Source organism: Heteronotia binoei, chromosome 11 (assembly GCF_032191835.1).
Source record: "Heteronotia binoei isolate CCM8104 ecotype False Entrance Well chromosome 11, APGP_CSIRO_Hbin_v1, whole genome shotgun sequence".
Classification (NCBI taxonomy): Eukaryota; Metazoa; Chordata; class Lepidosauria; order Squamata; family Gekkonidae; genus Heteronotia; species Heteronotia binoei.
Window position 1 is genome coordinate 6,099,886 of NC_083233.1, and position 26,842 is coordinate 6,126,727.

The following is a 26,842-nucleotide window of genomic DNA, read 5'->3' on the forward strand; positions in this document are numbered from 1 at the left end:
AAAATATGACTAGAGAGCAAAGCCTGGCCATGCTGGAAGCATTTCCTCAGAGGCCACAGCGCCCACCTCTTTCCTATCACTCCCTCCTTCCCTCAGCCTCACCCTAGCACAGACAAGGATTGGGCCACTGGGGAAGCTGCTAGGCAGTGGCTGTTGCTAGGCAACCAAGCTTGGTTCTGTCAGTAAAATTGGGGGGGCAGGCCCTTTCCAGGCTTATTTTGGTTTTTGAGGGGGAACTCATTGGGGCCAGTCCTGACTCAGGTTGCAGTTCCAGATTGGTGGGAAATTCCTGAAGGTCTTGTGGTGGAGTCTACGGAAGCCAGAGCTTGGGGAAGGTAGAGGCCTCGGCTGAATATAGTATCATAGTGTCCACCCTTCAAAGCAGTTATTTTCCCCAAGGGGGAGAAATCTGTTGTCTGGAGTTCAGTTGTGATATCAGGAGATCTTCAGGTGCCACCTGGGGGTTGGCTGCCTAGGCCTGGCTGCTTGCTACTGTTCAGCAGCAGCCTCCATATGGCAGCCAGTGTGGCATAGGAGTTAGTGCTTCAGAGCAAGATCTGCCAGACCTAGGTTCTTGCTGTGGAAGCTGACTGGGTGATTTTGGACCAGTCAGACTTTCAGCCTAACTTACCTCACAAGGTTGTGCAGAGCAAAAGGGGAAAGGGAAATGATGTAAGCTGCTTTGGTCCTCTAGAAAGAGGATCAGTGTGGAGAAAAGTTGTCCTTTTCCTAGGTAGAGGCTGCAGGGAGTGGTGAGGAGATGGAATGCTGAAGTCAAAGAGCAGATAAAAGTAAGCTGATAGTTGGCTGGGAAGGAGGTACGGTTACCAACTCCAGGTTGGGAAATTTCTGGAGATTAGAGGGGTGGATCCTGGAGAGAGTGGGGCTTGAAGAGGGGTTGGACCTCAGACAGGGACAATGCTATAGATTCCATCCTCCACACCAGCCATTTTCTCCTGGGCAGCCATTGCTGCCAATCTCCAGGTGAGAAACCAAAATACCAAATAAACCGTGTGTAAGAATATCTATGTATTGTAGTTATTTATCAAATGTCTAAGTATACAATTCACTGTTTTTCCAATAAATATACGATTTTACAATCAAGACAACAATATCACCAGTGTTACAATATGTAAACATCTATTCATTGCAGAATCTACTTAAAGAGCTATGATGTAATCAACTCAAAATGAATTTTTTGCAAAGCTGATGGAAACAGCTAATGGAAAATTAATACCAACAGTTTTAATATCTACGTAGTCCGTAGAAACGTCACAGCTCTTTAAATAGATTCTGAATCTCCAGGTGAAAGCTGGAGATCATTCAGAATTACAGCTGCTCTCCAAATGGTGGGGATTTAGCTCCCTTGGAGAAAATGGCTGTTTTGCAGGGTGGACTGTGTTGTTATACCCAGCTGAGGTCGCTTTTCTCCTGCTTTGGTCCCCATTGTGGAGAAAGACTGTATTTTTCCTAGGTAGAGGCTGCAGGGAGCGGGGAGGAGATGGAAAGCTGAAGTTAGATCTTCCCATTGAAAATGGCCACCTTGAGGCACATACTCTATGGTATACCATAGCAGAACCATGCCAGGCCAAAAAACCCTGATCACACTAAAAGCTCATGCTGATGCTGAATGCTACAAGACTGAATATCACAGGAAAAGGCATCAACAATGCACTGCAAACCAAAGGAATGCTGACCTTCAGCACCTGTGTGACTGTCGTCATGCACCCCCCATAATTATTTTTCGTTATGTCCATTCTGGGCTGGTTTCAGGGCTTTGAGCCACCACAGACACAGGGGAGGGGGATCCGGCATCTATTTTCAGCTGCAAGGTGGGTGGGAAGACAGCAAGGCTGAATGTCAAGGTGTGGGAGTGGGTAGACAGCGAGAGTGGGAGGGTGAGTGAAGACCAAGGGTTGGTCGGTGGACGGAAAGAGAGTAAGGTTGGGGAGGTGAAAGAATGTCACAGATGGGGGGGAGTATTGGGTTGCCAAGACTGCAAGGGTAGTTGAGAGGAAGAGGTTGTTGGGGGGGAGTTGGAGTGGGGGGAAGACACCAAGAGTCGGGGGAGTGGATGTCTTCATTTGGATGGTGGGGTGGGAAGACACCAAGGATGGGGGGGGGCACTTATCCTGATCCTCTTTCTAGAGCTTGTTGTATTTTTCCTCACAATGGGCCTTATTCCTAGTTCTGAAACAACATTACTGACTTTGGTGTTGTTCATGTGAATAAACAGATGTTTTAGAGGCTTGAGCAAAGCCAGTTGAATTTAATAAAATGGTTCTTGTTGAATTTAATAAAATGGTTCTGTTGTTTTTCAGGGCTATTTTGATGAAGACAGTCTTGATGAGTTCATAGCATCCGATTCCGAGGAGACATCAGTAAGCTTAAGCTCTGATGAATATACCAAGTAAGTTCAACTGTTTCATGTAAATACATAATTAATGGATTCTGTATATTATACTATTGTAGTACAAAAAGGGTCACATACCAGCAGGTTTTTTAAAATTATCATTAAATGTTATTTTTATAGGAAGAAAAAGTCCAAGGGGAAAAAATCAAAGAAAGATAGTAGCTCAGGTGAAAGTGGCAGTGATAATGATGTTGAAGTGATTAAAGTCTGGAATTCAAGATCTCGTGGAGGTGGGGAAGGAAGTGTAGAAGAATCAATAAGCAACCCTCCAGGCACAGAAAAAACGGAAGAAGGTAAGGAAACAGTCATTCCTGGAACATTTAGAAAAGATTACTGTGATTTCTAAGAGCTAGCATGGGTTTCTCAAGAACAAGCCATGTCAGACTAACCTGATCTTTTTCTTTGAGAAAGTCACTACCTTGCTGGATCAGGGAAATGCTGTAGAAATAGTTTATTTTCATTTCAGTAAGGCTTCTGATAAGATTCCACATCAAATTCTTGTTGACAAGTTAGTAAAATGTGGTTTGGATCCTATTATTGTTACGTGGATCTGTAACTGGTTGGCAGATGGCACCCACGAGTGCTTGTGAATGTTTCCTTATCCTCTTGGAGAGGATTGACAAGCGGAGTGCCTCAAGGATGTCTCCTGGGACCAGTTTTGTTCAACATCTTTAGACATTATTTTGAAGGAATATAGAGAATTCTTATTAAATTTGCAGATGATATTAAATTGGGAGGGGTTGCAAATACAGTAGAAGACTGAGTCTGGATACTGAATGATTTTGACAGGCTGGAAAACTGGGCTAAAACCACAAAAATTAATTTTAACTGGGATAAATGTAAAGTTCTGCATTTAGGTAGGAAAAATCAATGCATCAGATAGGGGAGACCTGTCTTGGCAATAGTATGTGCAAAAATGATCTAGGGGTCAGTGGCCCATACACTGAACATGGGTCAGCAGTTTGATGCGGTGGCTAGGAAGGCAAATGCAATTTTGTGCTGTATCAACAAGTGTAGTGTCCAGATTACATGAAGTGATAGTATCACTTTACTCTGCTCTCATTAGACCCCACCTAGAATATTGTGTTCAGTTTTGGGCATCACAATTTAAGAAGGATCTAGACAAGCTGGAACATGTCCACAAGAGGACAACGAGGATGGTGAGGGGTCTGGAGACCAAGTCCTATGAGGAAAGCCTGAAGGAGCTTGGGTATGTTTAGCCTGGAGAGGAGACAATGGAGAGGTGATATGATCACCATCTTCAAGTACTTGAAGGGCTGTCATATAGAGGATGCTGCAGAATAGTTTTCTGCCGCCCCAGGAGGTTGGACCAGAACCAACAGGTTGAAATTAAATCAAGAGTTTTGGCTAAACATCAGGAAGTATGTGTGGGGTGGAGGTATTTGTGAATTTCCTGTATTGTGCAGGTGGTTAGACCAGATGACCCTGGAGGTCTCTTCCAACTCTATGATTCTTTGAAGGACCATTGAACAAATTCCAAATGTTTAGACAGAAGTGTGGGAGAATTCCATGCATACCCTAATGCAGGGGTCTGCAGTATGCTGCCCACCAAACCTTTTCTTGGAGTTTGCGACATGTTTTGTGGTTGCACCCACCATCTTGTGTCAGGCACCAGCAGGCTCAGAAAGAATTGGGAACCCTTGCACTAATGGCTCCTAAGAAAGAGATGTTGGCCCTTGGTGGCGGCAGGGAGAATTGACTTGTATTACAAAGATCCCTGAACTCATCAGCACAGTTTGCTGGAGCAACAAAAACCTTGTGTAGCGTTATAAGTGATTAGGAAAAGCTTTGGAAGGTAAAATGAGAAGTATCAAAACATTAACGCACAGTTCCGTTATGTAGCTGCACTTGGTATGCTTTGCACTTTTCTGAGTAGTTTCTTACAAACAGTGTAAAGTTAAAGACAGTACAGTAACAAACATCAAAGGCTCTGGGGTATCTTTCCTCAGAAAGGAAAAAATTAGGAAAAGTACTGGAAAATAAGATAGGAGGTATCAAAATTTTATCACATGGTGCCATCTTCCTCACAGCAAATGACTCCAAAGGCCGAGCAGTCTTGTGAATTAGTTAGTTGCTAATCTGCTGCTTTCTTCTTCCCTTTTGCATTCCATACCATTTTGCATTCCTAAACCATTTTTCCCTTCTACAGCCGTTAACAACGAGTGCCTTCTTTTAAAAATGTGTTACTTTGCCATGATCTGATCTTCATTTATTTCTGACTTTTTTCATGGCTATCCCCATCAGCTCATTTGCTCTAAAAGTTGGACTTGCGTAGAAGCTATTACAAGGAAAGAGTTCTGTGGAAATAAATGCTGCAGTAAGTGATAAGATTAAAGTTTCAAGAAGGAGGTAGCTTTTACTGTATTTACAATAAATCAAAGCGTGTAACGCACATATGAAGTGAAGATTAAAGCTGTGATCTTGAAGCACGGCTAGAAGAATGTAGGTAACATAAATAAAGGCAGTCTTCTACGTAAAGTATCACTAGGAGGTTGTAGGTGCCTGTGTGCTGAAACTTGCTCTGCTAGACACAGATATCTACTTCCCCTTCATAGTTTCTACAAAATAAACATCAGGTTTAAGCTGCATATTGGAAAACTTTTAAAGTCCAAAGAACCATGTTATGAACAAGGCCTAGCTAGTGAAAAGTTTGATTCTTTTTTGAAACAGGAGATCCCCTCAGTATTTTTGGTTACACTATTGTCATCCTAACAATGCCCATAAATACAATTAGTGTAACTGGTCACCACATAAAAAACATAGCAGTGAGGAAATTTTCCATTTATGTAGTCAGTAATAAGATCAGCAGCTTAAATGTTTGTTCTAAAATTCTCCTCTACTTATATCATTGCCGTCTCCTTAATTTTCTGTTTCCCGTAGGCCCCATTCATTCTGTCCATGAGAAACACATACTGATGTTCTGTTATTTCAGCACTGAAATTCTCACTGTCCTTCAAAATCCTCTGTATGTTTTAATCTTCCCTCTCTATAGTGTAACAAGAAAATTAGCTTCAGCCTGTTAAGCTTCAGTTTTCCACCTCCCACTCCGCTACCTCAGGTGTTTCCCTTTTGTCGCCCCGGTGCTCCTCTGTTGGCATTCTGGCAGTCTTAATCAAAGTGTGTGAGGCTTTGTGGAGCTAGTTCAACACAGCCAAAAGCTACTATTTCAGGGTCTGAAAGCACAAGTGCCTGTTAGTTCTCTTAATTTTTGCCAGAGTCCCCCCCCACCCTCCCCCCCCCAAAAAAACCCTACTTGAGTACATGGGCACAGATAAACCAAGTTGTACTTGGCATCCAGCAATCCAAGTAAGCAGTGGCTTGTCGCCATAGCATTTGCAGAAGCCTGGATCCAGCTGTGGCACAGTGGTGGCTTGCACTTCTCCCAGCTGTTTTTTGTTAGGAATGCCTCAAGTTGGGAAGGGAGGGATCTGCATTCACCCTTCTTCCTTCCTTCATCTGGCTCCCTCAGCTCCCTCTTTTCTCTGGGTTGTCAGTGTGGAGAAAGGAGCCATTTCCTTCGCTGTTTGCAAAGAGAACTTAAATTTTAAAAAGGTAAACCCTGTGCAAGCACTGAGTTGTTACTGCCCCATTGGGTGATGTCACATCATGACGTTTCCTTGATAGACTTTTTACAGGGTGGTTTGCCCTTGCCTTCCCCAGTCATCTACACTTTACCCTTCGCAAGCTGGGTACTCATTTTACCAACCTCGGAAGGATGGAAGGCTGTCAACTTGGAGCCGGTTACCTGAGCCCAGCTTCCGCTGGGATTGAACTCGGGTTGTGAGCAGAGCTTGGACTGCACTACTGCAGCTTTAACACTCTGCACCACAGGGCTCCTAGAACTTAAACAGCTTTCAGCCATCCCCACAAATCCAGGTCCCTCCCCCCCCCACACACAGCAATTCCTGGAAATCCTGGTCCAGCAAGACTACCCCCATCTAGCAGGATGTCCTTTGCTCAGGCCTCTGAAGCGCTGTGGTGGCCTGCAATCTGTCTCTGCCTCCCGGTGGGCCCCCAAACTCCCATGATGCCTTGTGGCCCTGGACCTTCCTAACCGCTGTTGTTCAGCATGGGCATGGTCCCTCTGTACAGCTGAGGAGCAGCAGCCCACTCACTGCAGCTCTGGATGGTGATGTTGTAAAGGTGTGTATATCGGTCTGCTTGATTCTCTAGCTGGCTGTGTGTGTCTGTAGTCTGATGATCGGCATCTTTCTTAGAAGTTCTTGCAATGTAGGGAAAGACTGATTGTGTCGTATGTTGCTCTCTAAATATTAAGAGTGAATAAGTATCGATCATTCTGCTATAAGCTTGATGCTGGAGAATAATGCTTTTCTCTTCAAGACAAGGTACTTACCGTATTTTTCGGACCATAAGACGCACTCCCCCCCCCCAAAAAAAGTGGGGGGAAAAGTGTGTGCGTCTTATGGTCCGAAGGTACGTACCTTCGGGGGGCGAGGGGGCGATCTGCTGCCTCTTCCTCCGATCCGGCGCTTCCCCCGCGCCTGCTTGCCTGGCTCCATCTTCTTCAGGCAAGCGTGAGATCGCTCCCTCCCCCCTCCGATCCCAGCGCTTGCTTTAAACATCACAGCTGAAGGCAGGCACACAGGGAAGTAGGAAGCACGCTGCCCCCTCCGCAGCCGGCGCTTGCGAAGCGCTGGGGCCACGTGGAGCGATCCCACGCTTGCCTGAAGAAGATGGAGCCAGGCAAGCAGGCGCGGGGGAAGCGCAAGATTGGAGGAAGAGGCAGCGGATCGCCCCCCAGGAGGAAGGTGCGTCCTATCCTCCGGAGCGCCTTATGGTGCGAAAAATACGGTACTTTTAAAGAAAATGTCGAGGTGATGATGCTTGAAGTAGGCTTGTCACATATGGGCAGCTTACTATATGGCCGTTTGGTTTCTTGTGTCTACATCGGGATTGTAGATTCATAGAATGCATTTCTGACAGCACAACTGCAAGGTATTCAGCTGGACAGTGCCGAGGAATCTGAACCATGAGCCAGTTCAGAGCTTGCCTAAGCCAGTCTCCCTGCAGCTTTTAATTTATGCTGTTACTGAATTACTGGACACTTTTATAAAGATTATCTAGGTACTGTATATGAACTTGCTGGAAATGCTATATAAATATTTGCTTTTATTAGCATTTTAGCAGTTTGCCTTCTCTCACAAGCGACATAAGTTCTGTTTTGCCGGGGAGGGATGTGAAAGGGGTTTTCTAGCCAGAGCCTTCTCCATTCCACACTGTGCCTGTGATATATATTAAAAGGTGAGCTTTGGCAGACTAACTCTGAACCTTATGGTCCCCTTTATATTCCATTTTTCCTGTACTGATTGCCAGCAGTGAGGAGAAGTGAGCTTGGATTTTTGCATGCAAAGTCTCACTGTTTAAAACCAGCTCTAGTAAACCACAGCTTTATCCCCTCCTTCTCCTCCCAAGGTAGAACCACTTCCACTTCCAACCCAGGCAGCCCAGCACCAGACTGGTACAAAGATTTTGTCACCGAAGCTGATGCTGAAGTGCTGGAGCATTCTGGGAAGATGGTGCTTCTCTTTGAAATTCTTCGCATGGCTGAGGAGCTGGGGAATAAAGTGTAAGTCCACAACTCTTTTCTCTGTCCCTCCCCCCTGTGCTTCAGCCCTTCCTGGCTTCTTGTTTAGGTTCACAGATCCCCCCAAGCAAACTGGCACAGTATAAGAAGTGTGACAAATGTGTGTGCTAGCTCATTGTGCTGAAATAACATGAGACATTCTTTTCCCCTTCTTTTCAGTTTAGTATTCAGTCAGTCCCTAATATCACTGGATTTGATAGAAGATTTTTTGGAGCTGGCGAATCGGGAAAAAGAAGAAGACAAACCTGTGATATATAAAGGCAAGTGCAGAAATGCCAGAATGTAGATATCTGGAGGTCACATAGTTAATTTTTAAAAAACCCCTCTCTCTTCCAGTTTCCCAAAGCAGTGTTGGTTAAATAGGAACAGGGAGATCTCAGTGAATTTTTGTGAAGAGGAAAATGCAGGCTTTTTAAGGCCATCAGCTCTATCTTATTTGGGGACACAGTGTTCAAAAGCTGGAAAGGGGGTAGATCCAGCCTTGAATTAACAGAAGTTGACCAGCAAGCAAGAGAATGAAATGCAGGCTTGTCAGGATTCACAGCTAACATCGGTGCTATAAAAACTAGTCAATCAAGAAGGGGAGCTAGTCTTTTGCTCCCTGATTTTGCAGCCAAAAGGTACTTTGCAACGAGGCTTGTGATATGGGAACATTGGTCAGATAGTAGGAAAAAAACTAACTTTGCTTCAGGTAATCCATAAAAATTACACAGAATAGGTTTGATTATGCAGTCCTGCCCTTCCCCATAAAAATCACAGTGAAGTAAGACATGGGCAACCGTTTCAGGGTGCCTTCCATTACATGGGCAGACTCTATCCTGATAAGGGCTGTTGGCAAACCTCTCAGACAGTACCGCTGAGGGTAGAACATTGAGTCTTGCTAACATAAAGGAGCAGCGTAACTGGGGTGAAGTAATCTGGGAAAGGGAGGCAGCAGGCAGCCCATGATCTGGGAAGATTCGAAATGCTAAAGAGGTACAAGTTTGATGTCCAGAAGAACAAAGGGACTGTTTCTCAATGTCTAAGATCCTCTGTTTCAGGATTCTGAATGCCTGCATTTCACTTAGCATACAGAGGTTGTCCAGGGGTACACCTACTGAATGTATTTTCTTCTGGATCTGGCAATACCAATTGGAAACGAAGGAATCCGCTAGCATCATATGAATATAACTAGCAGGGTCTGCCCTAAAGTGTAGGCGTAGCCAAAACTTTATAGTTAGTAGCCTTGCTCTGGTCTCAATCAATTGGGTTCCAGTCTCTAGGCACATTGCAGCATAGCTAACACAGTTGGGGACCCTCAAAATACAGCATAAAAACGCTGCCTGAATTTGCTCAAGTTGGAAACTGACGCAAACCCAAATGGAGATCCCATATAACAACTGAGGAACTGTTTTAGCATTAAAACACGAATGGCAGCTGAGACAAATTGGTTGCCGTTCTTGCAAAAAAAGCTAACCACCGCAGACGAACTACACCTTGCTGAGATGACTGCTTGCTTGCATTGTACTGTCCACTTATGATTATATTGGAATTGGAGTTGGAATTGAATCTGGTGTAGAGCCACTGACATCCTCCAGCCTTGATTCAGCAGGTGAACCTCAGCCATTCCCACCCCACCAGTATCTCCTACACCCATAGAATGCCACAGGCAGAGGCTGAGAACAGAAGTGCAGGCAATAAGGCAGAATGCACATCTCCTGGCCCAACTGCTTGCTGATGACAAAGATGACTGTTTGCAGGATTACTTCTAGCAGCTGGCTGCAAGCACAGCCCTTAGGCTTATAAAAACCAGCCAAGAGAGGCTGTTAGGCCTGGGCGCAACACATACGATAAGACAGTAAGGCATCTCGAACCCTGACTTCCTCTCCGTTTTTCAACTCATTCATGGAGTTACTCTCTCTTTTGTTTGCCCCTAAAAAAACAGAAGAAAGGTGTATCTTAATCGACAGATAAGAGAGTAAGGAGGCCTTCTCCAAGGACTTCTTTTCCTTCCTTAATTTCCATTACCTGGCTTATAGAAAAACACTGGGGCTTTTAAAGCACTGCACCAAGTGTGGGAGCAAAATTCCACTGCCTGACGGCTGCTCCCTTTGCATGCTGTGCATCAGTGAGACACACCAGACTGAATTGTGCCCTCACTGTGCACAATTCTTGAAGCAAACAAGAAAAAATTGAGCAGCCCGTCTTCAAGTGACATTGCTGGTGTTAGCACTCTCCCTGACTCCGATGGCATCGACTCTGTCAACCCAACCAAATCAACACTTTTGGCCAGCCATTCAATATTGAGGGGACTGTGTTCCCACTCAGACCCATTTTTATCCCAACTGCCCCTTGAAACCCTTGGGCTTGGCTTCAAAATAATAATCCCCCACACTTGCCAAAAAATGCAGGGAGGATAAGAGTCCAAAGACAGATAAGACCAAGAAACATAAGAAATATGCCAAGAAATTTAGGACCCCACAGCATGACTCCTCTTGGGATTGAAAATCCGCTTCTCTGAAACACGATGTACTGGAGTTGACACACCCCATACAGTACCACCTCTTCAGTTACTCTAATCCTCAATCCATTGACTAACCCCTCTGTACTAAGATAACCTCTCCAACCCAACTCGTCAGGTTTTCTGAGCCAAAGCAAGAAGAGATAAACCTCACTCAGCGATCCTTGGGCTCTCACTCTCAATACTGAAGCAGGGATAGACTTTCACCAGACTAGATATATCCAGCTCCACCTCAGGGTCACGGCACAGAGGATGAACACCAGACACCCCGAGGCTGAGATCACTTTCCTCAACATTGAGTCACTCCTGATTACGATTGCAATTGATCCCCATCTTTTTGACTGCTGGCACCACCACCCTTCTCCTGGGTCCAGTGCCAGTAGCAATTTTTCTGTGGGCATACCCCTTACAGTCTGCACTACCTTAGCTCCCACCACCTCAGAAATAGGACCAGTATTCCGGGATATCATATCAGTCTCGTATGTCCCTCCATCCCACTTGCCATATGGCCTCAATGACCCTTTCTAAACCACTGGTTCCAGCTGATTGACCCTGAAAGAACTGTCCTGGCCATTCGACCAAGCATACAGAATGGGTTCCACTGAACACATCTCACCCCCAACATTGATCCCAGAATGTCTGCCAACACCACACTTACCGGAACCTTCTGATGTCAGCTATTCCACCAGTGTTTTTTGGGGGCAACTAAGAGCAGCATGATTTGGACCAGCAAACTTCCAACACCAATCCATCCCCCTCCAGAAGATCTTCCAGCCTTTCCTTCTGAGGACGTGAAGTCATATGGCAAACTGGTCAAACAAATGGCTTACACTTTCGCCTTGTCCACTGTCCAGCCTCAACCCACAGACACTGTCTTTGACATTGTGCAGCTGGACACTTCTATTGCCATTGGCCTTTCCATAAGAACTGTCATGCTTCAAACAGCAAAAGCTTCCTGGACAAAACCGGCCTCCACTCCTCTGTCATCCTGATGACTCAACCATATGTACCGAGTCCAAGAGACAAGTACTGAGTTTTTGTCTCACTCAAAACCAAACTCCATCATTGTCTCCTCTTCATCCAAAGCTTGTCATTCGCACTCCACACTGACAGATGAGGAAGGGAAAAAATCATACACCCTTGACTGGAAACTGTATTCTGCAGGGGTCCTAGAAATTAAGGTGACTAACTATACTGCATGCATAGGCAGATATCAACAACTCCGTTCTTTGAAGCACATCTTGGATGTTTTTGCAAAAACTCTCCCTTCAGCTGTCACATCCAGGTGTCATGCGTCACTCCATTCAGCTTCTCTCCAACCGGACACCAAATCCTATGTGGAAGACTTACCCTTTGAAGGCAATGGTCTGTTTAGTTCCATCACAGATTCAGTCCAACAAGACATGGATTAAAAGTATTGAGACCTCACGCGACTTAGGAGTGTTATTGTCCCACTCCTCTAGAGGCAAGGCCTGGCCCAAACCTTGATCTAAATACCCATTCAACAGGTAGTTATGGGATTCATCCTGGTGTCCATCCAAAGCTCACCAATGACACTTCATGGCACAAAGTCGAAATTCTCTCCTTCCACTTCACTAGATCCAAGGCCCCCACTAAAGCTCACTAGATCCAAGCTCACTAGATCCAAGGCCCCCAGAACACCCAAATAGGGCCTTTGATTATAATTACTCTACCATCCCCTCTCCTCCAGCTGCCCTAACCCACCAGCCTCCAATCCTACTTACCAGCCCAGAGGTGAATTACATCCGACGGGTGGGTCCTCGCCATCATCTCAGAGAGCTATACAATAGAATTCATTCAGAACCCATCTACACCAGTCTTTGTCACCACTCCACCATAGGAAGGTCTGCTGGAAGAAGTACAGACCTTACTCAGCAAACAAGCCTCCAGCTCAGAGGTCATGACTTCTATTCCTGCTACTTTATAAGTCCCAAGGAAGGACAGAGGCCTACAGCCCATTCTGAACCTTCAGGCCCTGAATATTCATCGCACACAAGCGGTATGTGCCGCCCTCTGTTGAGGGTGCTGCGTGCAATTGTAGGAAGATCCCCCAAACTCCTGTGTTGGCGAGGCAGTGGGTCATAAGATTGTAATCAACTGTGTTAAATGGTACTGTTAAATCTAAAAGCAACAGCAGTGCAGACCCACCTTGATCCAGATGTTTCTGGAGGTCATCCATGAGGGTGACCAGCGCTGTCTCCATCCTATGACTAGGGCCAGACTGGTATGGGTCAAGGATGGAAATGTTATCCAAAAAAGCCTGAAGCTGCTCAGCCACCACCTTCTCAACTGCCTTCCCCAGAATGGTAATTCTATCCTGGTGGTAGTTGGCGAAGACTGCAGAGTGTAATGAAAGGTTTTTCATGCCTCCTTCAGTCCCACTGAGAATGTCCTGGAAGAACAGGACAAGTGGAGAATTTATCTCTGCAAAATATTCTGCCTCTCCTCAAGGAAAGGAACTGGATGGCCACTTTGGACTTGCAGGACACATATTTCCATATCAACATTTGTCCATGCCACAGGAAATATCTCTGCTTAGCCATTGGTTAAAACCACTGCCAATACAAGGTCCTCTCCTTTTGGGATTTTAACTGCCCCTCACATCACCAAAACCATGATGGTCGTTGAAACACATCTCCCACTGCAGGAGATCACACTGCTCTCCTACATAGCAGCTGGTTGATAGTGACAAAGTCCTGAGAACACAACTTAGAGACCACACTGACTTTAGTCTGTATCTGTGGGTGCACCAGCACCTCTACCTGTTTCCTCCTCTCCCTCTGGTCATCAAAGTGGTGAACAAACTCATACAGAAATGGCCAGATTGCATTCTGATTATGCTACGGTGGCCTTTGACTCTCCAGGGGAATCTCCTATCACTTTCCTCCAGCTACAGACCTTCTCCTTGTCCATCGAGGCTAGGTGGTGCACCATGTCATCCCTCACCTGAAACTCACAGCTTGGAGAATACACCTGCCCTCTTCTCAGATCAGGTGGGACAAGTCATATGAAACAGTCAAAAACCATCTATGCATCCGTCCTATTCTTACAAGTGGACCAAATTTGTACAGCACGCTTCTTCGACAACTGAGTTCTTAGATCAAGCTGGCCTGCTGGCCATTTTTTGCTGCCTTCTTTTCCTTGTGGACTCTGGCCTGAGCCACTCTTCTCTCTGGGTTTGTCTAGCTGACATTTCAGCACACCATCACTGTGGATAGTTATCCTGTGTTCTCACCTGGACACTAAGCAACTCTTAAAAGGTTTGCACCATTTGCATCTCACCATCAAACAACCTACACTGCTTTGAGAGCTTCCCTCAGTCTTACATAAACTGATAAGGAACCCAGGGCCATTTGTATTCGTCAACATTTGTCCTGGAAAATGGCCTTTCTTGTGGCCATCACTTCCGCCAGATGGGTAGGAGAACTTACGGTACTTTGTTGTGACTCTCCCCCCCCCCCCCCAAACTACATTTCCATATGGATGGTCTGTTGCTGGTGCCTGATGTGGATTTCCTACCAAAAGTGGTCACTGAGTTCCATCTGCAGTCTGACATTTCGCTTCTGGTCTTCTTTCCTTCATCTAAAGATGAGAAGATTACATTCTCTTGATGTAAAACAGGCCTTGCTTTTCTTTCTGCATGGGACATGGCCATATCACAAGGATCGAAATCTAGTAATACCTTATGCACCTCCTGAACATGTCTTCTCAGAAACTGTCTAAATGGTTAGCAGAGACCATTAAACTGTGCTGTCTGTTAGCGAAATGCCCACTTCTTGATCCTGTCTGTGCCCATTCTACTAGGGCCATGGCTGTGTTGATGACGTTCTTTAAGGGCGCACACCACTTCAAGAGAGTTGCAAAGCAGCCACCTGGGCTACTTACTCCTCATACCTTCGTGAAACACTATGATTTGGATAGCTGTCTACAACAACAGACAGCAGTGAGATGATCTGTCTCGCAGTCTCACTTGCGCCGTGAAGCCATGGGTGTGAATACACAGATGGCCACTCAAAGATTATCAATTACATGTAAGCAACCTCTTTTTTCTACTGGATATTCTATTCTCAGCTGGGTATTCTAAAAAGATGGACAGTTCGAAGACATGATCAGCCTTGCAGACAGACATCTATGCAGTGTTTTCCCCCACTTTCCCATATGTGGTCTTTTTGTCAGCAAAATATTTGCAAGAGAGGAAAGGAAAGAAAGGATCTTTCTTATTGAAATGAACAAATGATGCTTATTTTCTAATTGTGAATACACAGGATTGCTTTTATTGTGCTTCTGATTCCAGTAAAAATGGAAGTTTTCCTGGTTTTGTTAAACTTTCTGATTTTAAAAACTATAAAGAGCTAAAATGATGTCTGGGCTTTTATATCTGATATTATGTATATATTATGTGTGTGTGTGTATGTGTGTGTGTGTGTATATATATATATATATATATATATATATATATATATATATATATATATAATCTCTTTCTACATAAATGTTTAATTTTGTTCCTTCCATTTCCTGTATTTTTGATATATTCTATCTTTTGGCTGCCCAGGTGAAGGAAAGTGGTTCAGAAATATTGATTATTATCGTCTAGATGGTTCTACCACTGCTCAATCAAGGAAAAAATGGGCTGAAGAATTTAATGATGAAACAAATGTCAGGTAAAAAAAATTGTTTTGTATGTGAACTTTTAAAATGCTTCTTACAGTTTAGTTTCCCTGATCTATTTTCAGTCATTGCCATTGGTGCACTTCTGTACATGCATACAACAGAAGAGAGTTTTGATAAGCAACTTGTTTCTGTTGAGGGAGTAGGACACAACAGAGATGGAGTGTGATATGGGATGTTATATAGAGAACCTTAAGCATATTTTTGTTCATTTTATAATAGTTTATTTAAAACATTTATATCCAGTTTTTTTTTCCTGAGGACTCAAGGCAGTGAAATGTGCCAGTAAATGAGCCTTTAGATTGGTGTGAGTCCTTTACATGAGTATGCAGTTTTTTCTGTCTTGCTTAAACACACCCTCTGTGTACTGTACAAAAAAACTAAAAATGGACTTTCAAAGAAAGCACACAAGGGAAACAGGAGGTAAAATGTAGAAAAGAGTTTCCTTAAGGACACCCCAGTCGTTCACCAGACAGGTCTGCCACAGACTGAATGGCCACAAATCACACACTTAAGAATGGCAATATTTGGGAATGACTAGGGGAGCATTTCTGTCCCTTAGGGCACACAAAACACTGGATTTCAAAGGGAGGAACTTCAGTGCAAAGTGGTGAAGTTGGAATTTGTTAGCAAACAGTCTCCTTGCACGTATCCTCAGAACAGGGAGCCGTGGAAGTGGTGGTCTCACGTGAGCTGGTCCAGTTGTTGCTGCCAGGGTGTGGGGAGAATGTGGCTCGTCTGAACCCTGAATTCATCTGTGTTTTGCTTGGAATCATAACCAGGCTTTTCATATTTCTCGTATCTTATTTGACACACTTTTAAAATCTGGAGTTTTTAAAAATCTGAACCCTCCTGACTTCGCATTCTACACCATTTATCTTATGACTATCATTTAAGGAGTCTAGGGCTCCTCATTAAGGACACCCAGTTGGGAGTGAGCAGTGAAGTGGCCAAGTTTGCGGATGACACTAAATTGTTCAGGGTGGTGAGAACCAGAGAGGATTGTGAGGAACTCCAAAGGGATCTGTTGAGGCTGGGTGAGTGGGCGTCAACGTGGCAGAGGAGGTTCAGTGTGGCCAAGTGCAAAGTAATGCACATTGGGGCCAAGAATCCCAGCTACAAATACAAGTTGATGGGGTGTGAACTGGTAGACTGACCAAGAGAGAGATCTTGGGGTCATGGTAGATAACTCATTGAAAATGTCAAGACAGTGTGCGATTGCAATAAAAAAAGGCCAACGCCATGCTGGGAATTATTAGGAAGGGAATTGAAAACAAATCAGCCAGTATCATAATGCCCCTGTATAAATCGATGGTGCTGCCTCATTTGGAATACTGTGTGCAATTCTGGTCACCGCACCTCAAAAAGGATATTATAGCATTGGGAAAAGTGCAGAAAAGGGCAACTAGAATGATTAAAGGGTTGGAACACTTTCCCTATGAAGAAAGATTAAAACGCTTGGGGCTCTTTAGCTTGTAGAAACGTCGACTGCGGGGTGACGTGATAGAGGTTTACAAGATTATGCATGGGATGGAGAAAGTAGAGAAAGAAGTACTTTTCTCCCTTTCTCACAATACAAGAACTTGTGGGCATTCGATGAAATTGCTGAGCAGTTGGGTTAAAACGGATAAAAGGAAGTATGTCACGGCTGGGGCCGGGTCAGGCAAAGTCCAGAGGCAGTCCGAGGTCTGTAGCCAGTAAGCAGGAGGGTCTGAGGCGCCAAATCCAAATCAGTGTACAAGTATCGCAGGTCCGAGGTCCAGAAGCCGAGGTCAGGGAGTCCAGAAGTCAAAAGCCAAAGTCAGGGAGTCAGGAACCAAAGTCAAGCCGGAGTGGATGCTAGGATGTCAGGGAGATGACTAGTTGCTTCCACAAAGCCTCCTCCCAAAGCCCACAGCTATATAGCCCTCTGCTGGCTGTTGCCCGTTTGGGCTAATTGCTGGCTCAGGGAGGCAGCCAGGATCCTGTCATAACTCAAGCATCCTTGCTCTTAGGAGGGCCAGAATCCTCTCAGAACTCAGGGCTCAGGGAGCGTCTTGCTTGTGAGCGTGCCGCCCTCCTCCGATCCCTGAGGTCCTGCCGGAGGCGGTCACGCACACGAGCCACCCGAGAGGGCGAGGCAGGGGGGCTGGGATCTTCTCCAGCAGGAGGCAGGGGCACTGGTGCAGGTGGCAGGGGCACAGTTTCCTCGTCAGACTCAACTTCCTCTGCAGGGTCCCCAGCACCCATGACACTATCCCCCCCCCCCAGGGCCCCCCTCCGTCGAGGGACCTGGAAGGTCGGGGTGGTCGTTGTGGAACCGGTGCACCAAGTCCGGGGCATGAAGATTGTCCTCGGGCTCCCAAGACCGGTCTTCTGGGCCATATCCCTCCCAGTCCACCAGGTATTGGAGGCCTCCACGATGGTACCGGGAGTCCAGGATCTGGCGCACCTCATATTCTTCCTCGTCATCCACCAACACCGGTGGTGGCGGCGGTGGGCAAGGAGGCCGAGCTGGGTCAGGGGGTGCAGCTGGAACAAGGAGGGAGCGATGGAACACAGGGTGAATGCGGAGGTGGGGTGGCAACTGGAGCCTGAAGGCGACGGGGTTTATTTGGTCCGTGACGGGGTAGGGTCCAATGAACCGCGCATCCAGCTTGTGAGACCGACCAGGCCGGCGCAGGTAGCGAGTTGAGAGCCACACCTGATCCCCTGGCTGGATTGGGGGGCCTTCCTGCCTCTTCCGGTCCGCAGCCAGTTTATAGGCTTCCTTGGCGCGCTGTAGCTGCTCCCGGAGCAAGTCTTGGCTGGCGCGGAGTTCTTGCAGGTAGGCCTCGACGGCGGGGACATTCGTGGGTGGCAGGATCGCCGGGAAGAACCGAGGGTGGTACCCGTAGGTTGCAGCAAACGGGGTCATTTGGGTGGACGAGTGGACCGCGTTGTTGTATGCAAACTCCGCTAGAGGCAACAGACTGGTCCAGTCGTCCTGCTGGTAGCAGGTGTAACAGCGGAGATATTGCTCTAGCGTGGCATTGGTGCGCTCTGTCTGACCATCAGTCTGTGGGTGGTAGGCTGAGGACAGGTGCACTCGAGTACCCAGGCTGGAATGGAGGGCTTGCCAGAACCGAGAGGAGAACTGGGGCCCCCGGTCTGAGATCAGGTGGGCTGGGAGTCCGTGCAGACGAAAGATGTGTTGCAGGTAGAGCTGGGCTGTCTCCTGAGCTGTGGGAAGTTTCGGACATGGAATGAAGTGGGCCATCTTGGTAAATAGGTCGACGACCACCAAGATGCAAGTCTGACCTTTGGATCGTGGGAGTTCTGTAATGAAGTCCATCGAGATGGTGTCCCAGGGTCCTGAGGGTGCGGGCAAGGGCTGTAACAACCCCGAGGGTTTGGCCGGGACGTCTTTGGCCCGCCGACAGACATCACAGGAGCTGACATAGCGGGTAACATCGGAGCGCACTCGTGGCCACCAGAATTCTCGCGTCAGCAAGTGGGTGGTCTTATGCTGTCCAAAGTGCCCGGCGGGTAACGAGTCATGAGTCAGGCGTAGCACTTCTGCCCGCAAGGGCCCGGGCGGCACATAAAGGCGTTCGCGGTGTAGCAAGAGACCGCCTCGAGTCGTGAACTCGCCTGCTGAGTCGTCTTGGAGTGCCTGGAGGTGTTGCTGGACCCAGGGATCGTTGGCCTGGCTAGCACGAATGTCCTCCACGAGTGTGGGTGAAGTGGAGGTGGCTGCAAATACTGAGGGCGGCAGGATGGGAGCAGCGGGCGCGGCCTCAGTTGAAGCAGGGGCGTATTCCGGTTTCCGGGACAGCGCGTCTGCTTTCCGGTTCTGGGTATGGGGGATGTAGGAGATCCGGAAGTCAAAGCGAGAGAAGAATAGGGACCACCGGATCTGGCGTTGGTTGAGACGGCGGGTGGTCTGGAGGTGCTCTAGGTTCCGGTGGTCAGTGAGCACTTGAACAGGGTGGCGAGCCCCTTCGAGGTAGTGCCTCCAAACCTCAAAAGCCGCCTTGATTGCGAGCAACTCCCTCTCCCAGATGGTATAGTTCCTTTCCGCAGCCGTGAGCTGGCGCGAGTAATAGGCGCAGGGCTGGAGTGGCTGAGACGGCTCCTCGCGCTGGGACAGCACTGCTCCCAGGGCCACGTTGGAGGCATCAGCTTCCACCGTAAAGGGAAGCTGGGGGTCAGGGTATCTCAGGAGTGGCCCGGTGGCAAAACGGGTCTTCAGGGTGGAGAAGGCGTTATCGGCCTCTGGGGACCAGCAGAAGGGTTCTTTGGGGCGGAGTAGTTGAGTCAGGGGTGTTGTCAGGGAGGCATAGGCCGGGATGAATTGCCGATAGTAGTTGGCAAAACCAAGGAATCGCTGCAGGTCTTTGCGATTCTGAGGAGCCTGCCAGGTCAGGACCGCTTCTACTTTTTTCGGGTCCATGAGGATCCCTTGCGGGGACACAATGTGACCGAGGAACTCGACAGAGCGCAGGTCGAAGTCGCACTTCTCCAGCTTGGCGTAGAGGCCATGGGTTCGTAGGCGCTGCAGGACCTGGCGGACGTGCTCGGCGTGCTGGGCAGGATTGCGGGAGTAAATTAGGGTGTCATCTAGATATATGATTGCGAAGCGGTCGAGCAGGTCCCGGAATATGTCGTTCATGAACCTCTGGAAGACAGCGGGGGCGTTGGTCAATCCGAAGGGCATCACCAGGTGCTCGTACTGCCCGTACCGGGTCCCAAATGCGGTCTTCCATTCGTCTCCAGGTCGTATGCGCACCAAATTGTACGCTCCACGGAGGTCCAGCTTGGTATAGATTTGGGCCCCCTTTAAGCGATCCAAGAGTTCAGGGATCAGTGGTAGAGGGTACCGGACGCGGATGGTGATCTTGTTCAGGGCCCGGTAATCATTGCACAGCCGGAGCTCCCCACTTTTCTTCTTCACGAAGAGGACTGGAGCAGACAGGGGAGAGGTTGAGGGTCGGATGAAGCCGCGTTTCAGGTTCTTATCTAGGAAGTCTCGCAGAGCGGCCAACTCAGGCTCCGACATTGGGTACAGACGCCCCACCGGGAGTGGTGCCCCAGGTACCAAGTCAATGGCACAGTCATAGGGCCGGTGAGGGGGAAGCTGATCCGCTCCCGTCTCTTCGAAGACATCGGCGAAATCCGCATACTTCTGAGGGAGCTGAGGACCACCACTCGGGATGCCAGCTGCCAGAGTGGTGGGAGGAGTCAGATGGGGGCATGGGTCTTGGAAACGTAGTTCCTGCTGGGCCCAGTCCACGATGGGGTTGTGCAGCTTCAGCCAGGAAAGGCCCAGAATCAGTGGGAAGCGAGGCATGCGGGCGACATTAAACTGCAGCTGTTCTTGGTGCTGCTGGACGTGGAAGGTGATGGGACAGGTCTCCTGGGTGACAGGCCCAGAACGGAGGAGGCGCCCGTCAATAGCCTCCACCAGCGACGGAGTCTCTTTTGTCTGCACCGGGATCTGGTGCTGTTTTACAAAGGCGGCATCTATAAAACAGTGGGCTGCTCCCGAGTCCAGCATGGCATACACGAACAGCCAGCGTTCGTCAGGCAGACGGAGTTTGACTGGTAGCAGGAACGGGCCCGGGGTATCAGCCCGCTGTTCGGAGGACCCAGCTAGTCGCCCCAGGCTGGGGGGTCCACTTACGCCTGGGGCTGCCCTTTTGGCGGCGGTGGCGGTGAAGGCCCGGGTATCTGATGCTTAGCAGGGCAGCCAGAGGCATAGTGGCCTGCCGTGCCGCAGTAGAGGCACAGATTCTGTGTGCGGCGTCTGGCCTTTTCCTCTGGGGTCAGGCAGGGTCGAGCAGCTCCAAGCCGCATAGGCTCGTCCTCGGCGCTGGTACGAGCTGAGGATGGGCGAGGAGCCAAGTGGCATGGCGCAGGGAGCTGGCGCCCTCTGGTCTTGGCTTGGCGGCGACTTTCCAGGCGGCCATCGATGCGGAGGCAGAGGGTGATAAGTTGTTGAAGCGTGGGTGGTGGCTCCACCCTGGCCAGTTCATCCAGGACCTCCTCTGCCAACCCCTCGGTAAACTGGTCCATCTGGGCAGTCTCATTCCACGCCAAGTCTTGGGCCAGGAGCTTGAATTCGGTGGCATACTGAGCCACCGAGGATTTGCCTTGTTTCAGTGCCCTGATCTTCCGGTTGGCTGTGGCTGCTTGGACTGGGCTAGAGAAAGCAGCAGACAGGTGGGCCTCAAACCCTTGGTAATTAGTTAGTAGGGGAGAGGATGTGACCAGCAAGGGTGTGGCCCATTTGGCCGCCTGCCCCTTTAACAGACTGATGATGAAACACACCTTTGTCTTGTCATTGAGGAAGTCCCGTGCTCTCAGTTCAAAGTACAGCCGACACTGTGCTAGGAAGGCAGGAAATTCTTCCACGGCACCCCCAAATCTGTCAGGTGGGGAAACTGGGCACTTGGCTGGAGCACTGGCCGCAGGTTGTTGCTGCAAGTGCACTACTGCCTGTGTTAGCTGCTGTACCTGGGCTTGGAGCGCAGCCAGTAGTTCTGTGGTTTCACTTGCTTCAGCATCCATCCTGTGGAGTGGGTGTTTGTCTGGTGGAAGCAATCTGTCACGGCTGGGGCCGGGTCAGGCAAAGTCCAGAGGCAGTCCGAGGTCTGTAGCCAGTAAGCAGGAGGGTCTGAGGCGCCAAATCCAAATCAGTGTACAAGTATCGCAGGTCCGAGGTCCAGAAGCCGAGGTCAGGGAGTCCAGAAGTCAAAAGCCAAAGTCAGGGAGTCAGGAACCAAAGTCAAGCCGGAGTGGATGCTAGGATGTCAGGGAGATGACTAGTTGCTTCCACAAAGCCTCCTCCCAAAGCCCACAGCTATATAGCCCTCTGCTGGCTGTTGCCCGTTTGGGCTAATTGCTGGCTCAGGGAGGCAGCCAGGATCCTGTCATAACTCAAGCATCCTTGCTCTTAGGAGGGCCAGAATCCTCTCAGAACTCAGGGCTCAGGGAGCGTCTTGCTTGTGAGCGTGCCGCCCTCCTCCGATCCCTGAGGTCCTGCCGGAGGCGGTCACGCACACGAGCCACCCGAGAGGGCGAGGCAGGGGGGCTAGGATCTTCTCCAGCAGGAGGCAGGGGCACTGGTGCAGGTGGCAGGGGCACAGTTTCCTCGTCAGACTCAACTTCCTCTGCAGGGTCCCCAGCACCCATGACAAAGTACTTCTTCACCCAAAGGGTGATTAACATGTGGAATTCACTGCCACAGGAGGTGGTGGTGGCGGCTATAAGCATAGCCAAGAGGGGGTTAGATAAAAATATGGAGCAGAGGTCCATCAGTGGCTATCAGCCACAGTGTGTGTGTGTGTGTGTGTGTGTGTGTGTGTGTATGTATATATATATATATATATATATATATATATACACATATATATAATTTTTTGGCCATTGTGTGACACAGAGTGTTGGACTGGATGGGCCATTGGCCTGATCCAACATGGCTTCTCTTACGTTCTTATTACCCCTAATAATTTAGCTATTGGGGAGGGAAAGATTTTTTTGTTAAAATTCTCCCAGGAGAAAAATTATTAAATTAAATAAAAGTGACTAGGATTTTTTCCTGACCTCATTGTGTTTTGGGCAGTGGGAAGATAATTAAAAGAAAGTTGTGAGCTTAAGAATTAGTTACTTCTACTTTTAATGAGCAGAAAGGCATTTGATGCTATGCTTTCATTGATGAAAGGGCACCTTAAAAGATTCCTTTTGAATTTGTTGATTCTAAGGTTACCCTTCTGCATGTCCTGCCCTTTGATGTGGTATGTTTGCTATTTTCAGCACATATGTGCAAATTTAGACAATTCCTGAACATAAGTGCAGTAAATAAATTGTACTAATTGTGAGCACTGGATGCAGAATGCATGTCATTTGTTGGAAACTTCCAAGGGGCTTTCTTTGGGGAACATGTATTTGGACTTTGAGGAAATGAAGCATGACATATTTGTTATCTTTTTCAACATTTTTTAAAACTCTCTGGTTTTTAAGCACTTACATAAATGCATCATTTGCCTAGATGATTCTCACTTTCTAATGCATCTTGTGTTGTTAGCTGCCTAGAGTCCCAGGAAATAAGGCAGGATGTAAAGTTGTAAATAAATATGGGCTCAGTTTCATATTATGATGCATGTGGGAGAATTCAGTATGTAAATTTCCACTTTGGTTTTTACAGAGACACAAATATATGTGCTCATAACAGATCATCGTGGTCTCTGTGCTTCACACTGATGGGTCAGCGTGATCTCCAAGGAGTACCAGGGTCATGGCACAGAGACAATGGCAAACCACTTCTGAAACATCTCTTGTCCCTGGACCCTTGCCCCTCCTGGCTAATTAAAGCTTGCCAGAGGGAGCTCAGATATCCTATATGGGATATCATAAATAGATCCCTTGCGGAAGGGCGTTTTCCAGCACCTCTTAAAGAGGCTGTGGTCTGCCCTCTCTTGAAAAAAATCGACATTAGACCCGGCTGAATTGGCAGATTACCGGCTGGTCTCGAATTTACCCTTTTTGGGTAAAATTATTGAGAGGGCAGTAGCGCTACAGTTACAGAACTTTCTGGATGACACTTCCGTCCTAGACTTTCACCAGTCTGGCTTCCGCCCAGGTCACAGGACGGAGACAGTGCTGGTCGCTCTGGTGGATGACCTCCAGCGGCATCTGGACCGAGACGGCTCGGCAGTACTGATGTTGTTGGACCTATCGGTAGCGTTCAATATGATCGACCATCGGTTGCTGACCCGCCGTCTCGCCGACACAGGGATTCAGGGGTTGGCCTTGCAATGACTTTCCTCTTTCCTTGATGCTCGGGGACAGAGGGTGGTGATCGGGGGTGAACTGTCTCGGAGACACACGCTTGACTACGGGGTGCCTCAGGGGGCGGTGCTCTCCCAGATGTTGTTCAGCATCTACATGCACCCCGTTGCCCAGATCGCCTGGAGGTATGGGTTGGGTTGTCACCAGTATGCTGATGACACCCAGCTCTATCTACTGATGGACAGCCAACCTGACTGTGTCCCAGAAAATTTGGACCTGGCGCTAAAAGCCATGGCTGGATGGCTTAGGCTGAGCAGATTGAAGCTCAGTCCAGCGAAGAAAGAGGTCCTTTGCTTGAGTTGTGGTGGTCCGGGAAGGGAGATCCCCCTACCAGCGTTTGACGGTGCGCCACTGGCAATGGCGCACAAGGTCAAGAGCTTGGGGATGCTACTGGAGCCTGCTTTGACAATGGAGGCCCAGATAGCAGCCACTGCTAAATCCACATTTTTCCATCTTAGGCGGGCAAGGCAGTTGGTCCCCTTCCTGGAGCATGGCGACCTGGCAACAGTGATCCATGCAACGGTCACCTCAAGGCTGGATTACTGTATTGCCCTCTACATGGGGCTGCCCTTGTGCCGAACCCGGAAGTTGCAGCTAGTGCAGAATGCGGCCACCCGGCTGTTATTGGGGCTTCCCAGGTGGGAGCACATTCAGCTGGGACTACGGGAACTGCACTGGCTGCCAATAGTATACCAGATTCATTACAAGGTGCTGGTTATTACCTTTAAAGCCCTATATGGCCTAGGACCAGCCGTCTCTCCCCACATGTTCCCCAGAGAGTACTTAGATTGGGATCACAAAATCTATTAGTAATCCTGGGGCCGAAGGAGGCCTGATTGAAATCAACTAGGGTCTTCTCAATCATAGCCCCCTGCTGGTGGAACTAACTGCCAGATGAAGTGAGGGCCTTGCGGAACCTTGTGCAGTTCCGCAAGGCCTGCAAGACTGTCCTCTTCCGGCTGGCATTCAATTGACTTGGTACCAGTACTTAAGAGAAGTGGAAGAAGGCTGTCGCCACCAGAATAGCACCAACTCAATATTCTGTTTTAACTATTTTAATCATTGTATATCTATTTTATTACCGAATGTGTAATTTTAATACTTATTAATTTAATTGTTTGAGGGATTTTATGTTGTGAGCCGCCCTGAGCCTGCTTTGGTGGGGAGGACGGGATATTAATCAAATCAAATAAATAAATAGTCTCACCCCCCCCCCCCAAAAAAAGGAGTTTAGCTTAAGAACAGCAAAAAGGCTTTCAAAGAGAATGGCTATACTACACACACTGCTGTATGATAATTATTATGATCAACAAAAGCATTCTCCTTGAAAGCCTTTTTGCTGTTCTTAAGCTAATGTGTTTATAACAGTCTCTAAGTTTGGGTGTACTGAACGGCTGCTTAGATAAATGGGAATGGTGTCAATTGAATGCAGCAAATTAAAGTTTTGCTTTGCTTTTTTACAGGGGCCGTTTGTTTATTATCTCAACTAAAGCAGGATCCCTTGGAATAAATCTGGTAGCTGCTAATCGAGTAATTATTTTTGATGCCTCTTGGAATCCATCATATGATATCCAGAGTATCTTCAGAGTTTATCGTTTTGGGCAAAACAAACCAGTGTTTGTGTACCGGTTCTTGGCTCAGGTAGGTCAGAATTGGATATTTTCCTGCCATCTGATTGTAGCCATGGACTCCTCAGCCCAGAGATGTGAAACTGACATAAATGTCACTTTGTCAGGCCAGCCCATGTGTGCCATAAAATGCAACAAAGTACCGGAGATGTAAACTTTATAAAGATGATTTGAGATGCTGAATGACAATAGCAGGCATGGTTGGATTAGGTGTGATATGTAGAGGGGTAGTAGGCGTGGAGATATCACCATCGCTAATAAGGCAGGAAACCTAGGTCTCAATTTGGTCCTGGAAATTCAGTCCAGGAGAATGCAAAGAATAAATGGAAATAAGTTTGAACAAGTGGGCAGTGACACATGAAAGCATATACCCTACCACAAATTTTGTTAGTCTTTAAGGTGTCACTTGGCTCTTATGCTTTGTGCTGCTATTAGAAACCACAACATTCAAAAACAATGGGGGGAAATATTTTAACCTTCCGGGACATTAAGTTGCTGCCCTAAGAGTGGCAGTTCTCTTGCAATGGCATTTCAAAAGGAAACTGCTGAGCTGCAACTGATAATGAAGCTCAAGACACTGCATCTTTCTGGACTGAACTGAGACCTAAGTTCTGTTTCTCATTACCAATGCCCGCTGTTGTCATTTAACATCTGAAATTACTTCAGTTTCCATGATATAAGGACAGATGGACTCACATTCTAGCTGTATCTGAAGCAGTGACTCATGAAAACTCATGCACTGCCAAAAATTTTGTTAATCATTTAGGGGCTGCTGGACTCTTGCTTCCTTCTACTAATAAAGAACGCAAGATGGGTTCTTAGGTTTCTCTCCCCACCCCCCAAAAAAACCTGTTAGAACTGGAAAGGGTGCCATGGGGGTCTCTCTCTCTCTCTCTGTGGTCTTAAAAGTGGCTCTTTCCTTCCCCCTGTCTCCTTGGGGGAGGAGCCCTCAGCCAATTGAGGGAAAGGAAGCTTGGCTTTTTCTCTCTCCTCTGAGAAGCAGGAAATAGGAGAGACTGGGCAAAAGCCAGCTTTGATGCTGGAAACAAGGAGGAGGAACAAGAAGTAAGAAGCAGCAAGACATACAGTTGTTCTCAGGCTTAATGGGAGCCCTTCAGAGGGTGGATGCATCCTACGTGCAGAATGTCTGACTCCTCTGCCTTAACCATTTG

General features: G+C 47.7%; 1 protein-coding gene across 7 annotated transcripts in view; it reads left to right on the forward strand.

The window, feature by feature from the left end:
* ATRX (ATRX chromatin remodeler) overlaps positions 1-26,842 on the forward strand; it is a 164,173-nt gene that overhangs the window by 121,776 nt on the left and 15,555 nt on the right. For all 7 annotated transcript variants that reach the window (XM_060249503.1, XM_060249504.1, XM_060249505.1 and 4 more), the window contains 6 exons: positions 2,322-2,410; positions 2,534-2,706; positions 7,868-8,021; positions 8,199-8,299; positions 15,116-15,224; positions 25,506-25,683. In XM_060249503.1, coding sequence (XP_060105486.1) covers positions 2,322-2,410; positions 2,534-2,706; positions 7,868-8,021; positions 8,199-8,299; positions 15,116-15,224; positions 25,506-25,683 — 804 coding nt within the window. The remainder of the gene's footprint in view (positions 1-2,321; positions 2,411-2,533; positions 2,707-7,867; positions 8,022-8,198; positions 8,300-15,115; positions 15,225-25,505; positions 25,684-26,842) is intronic.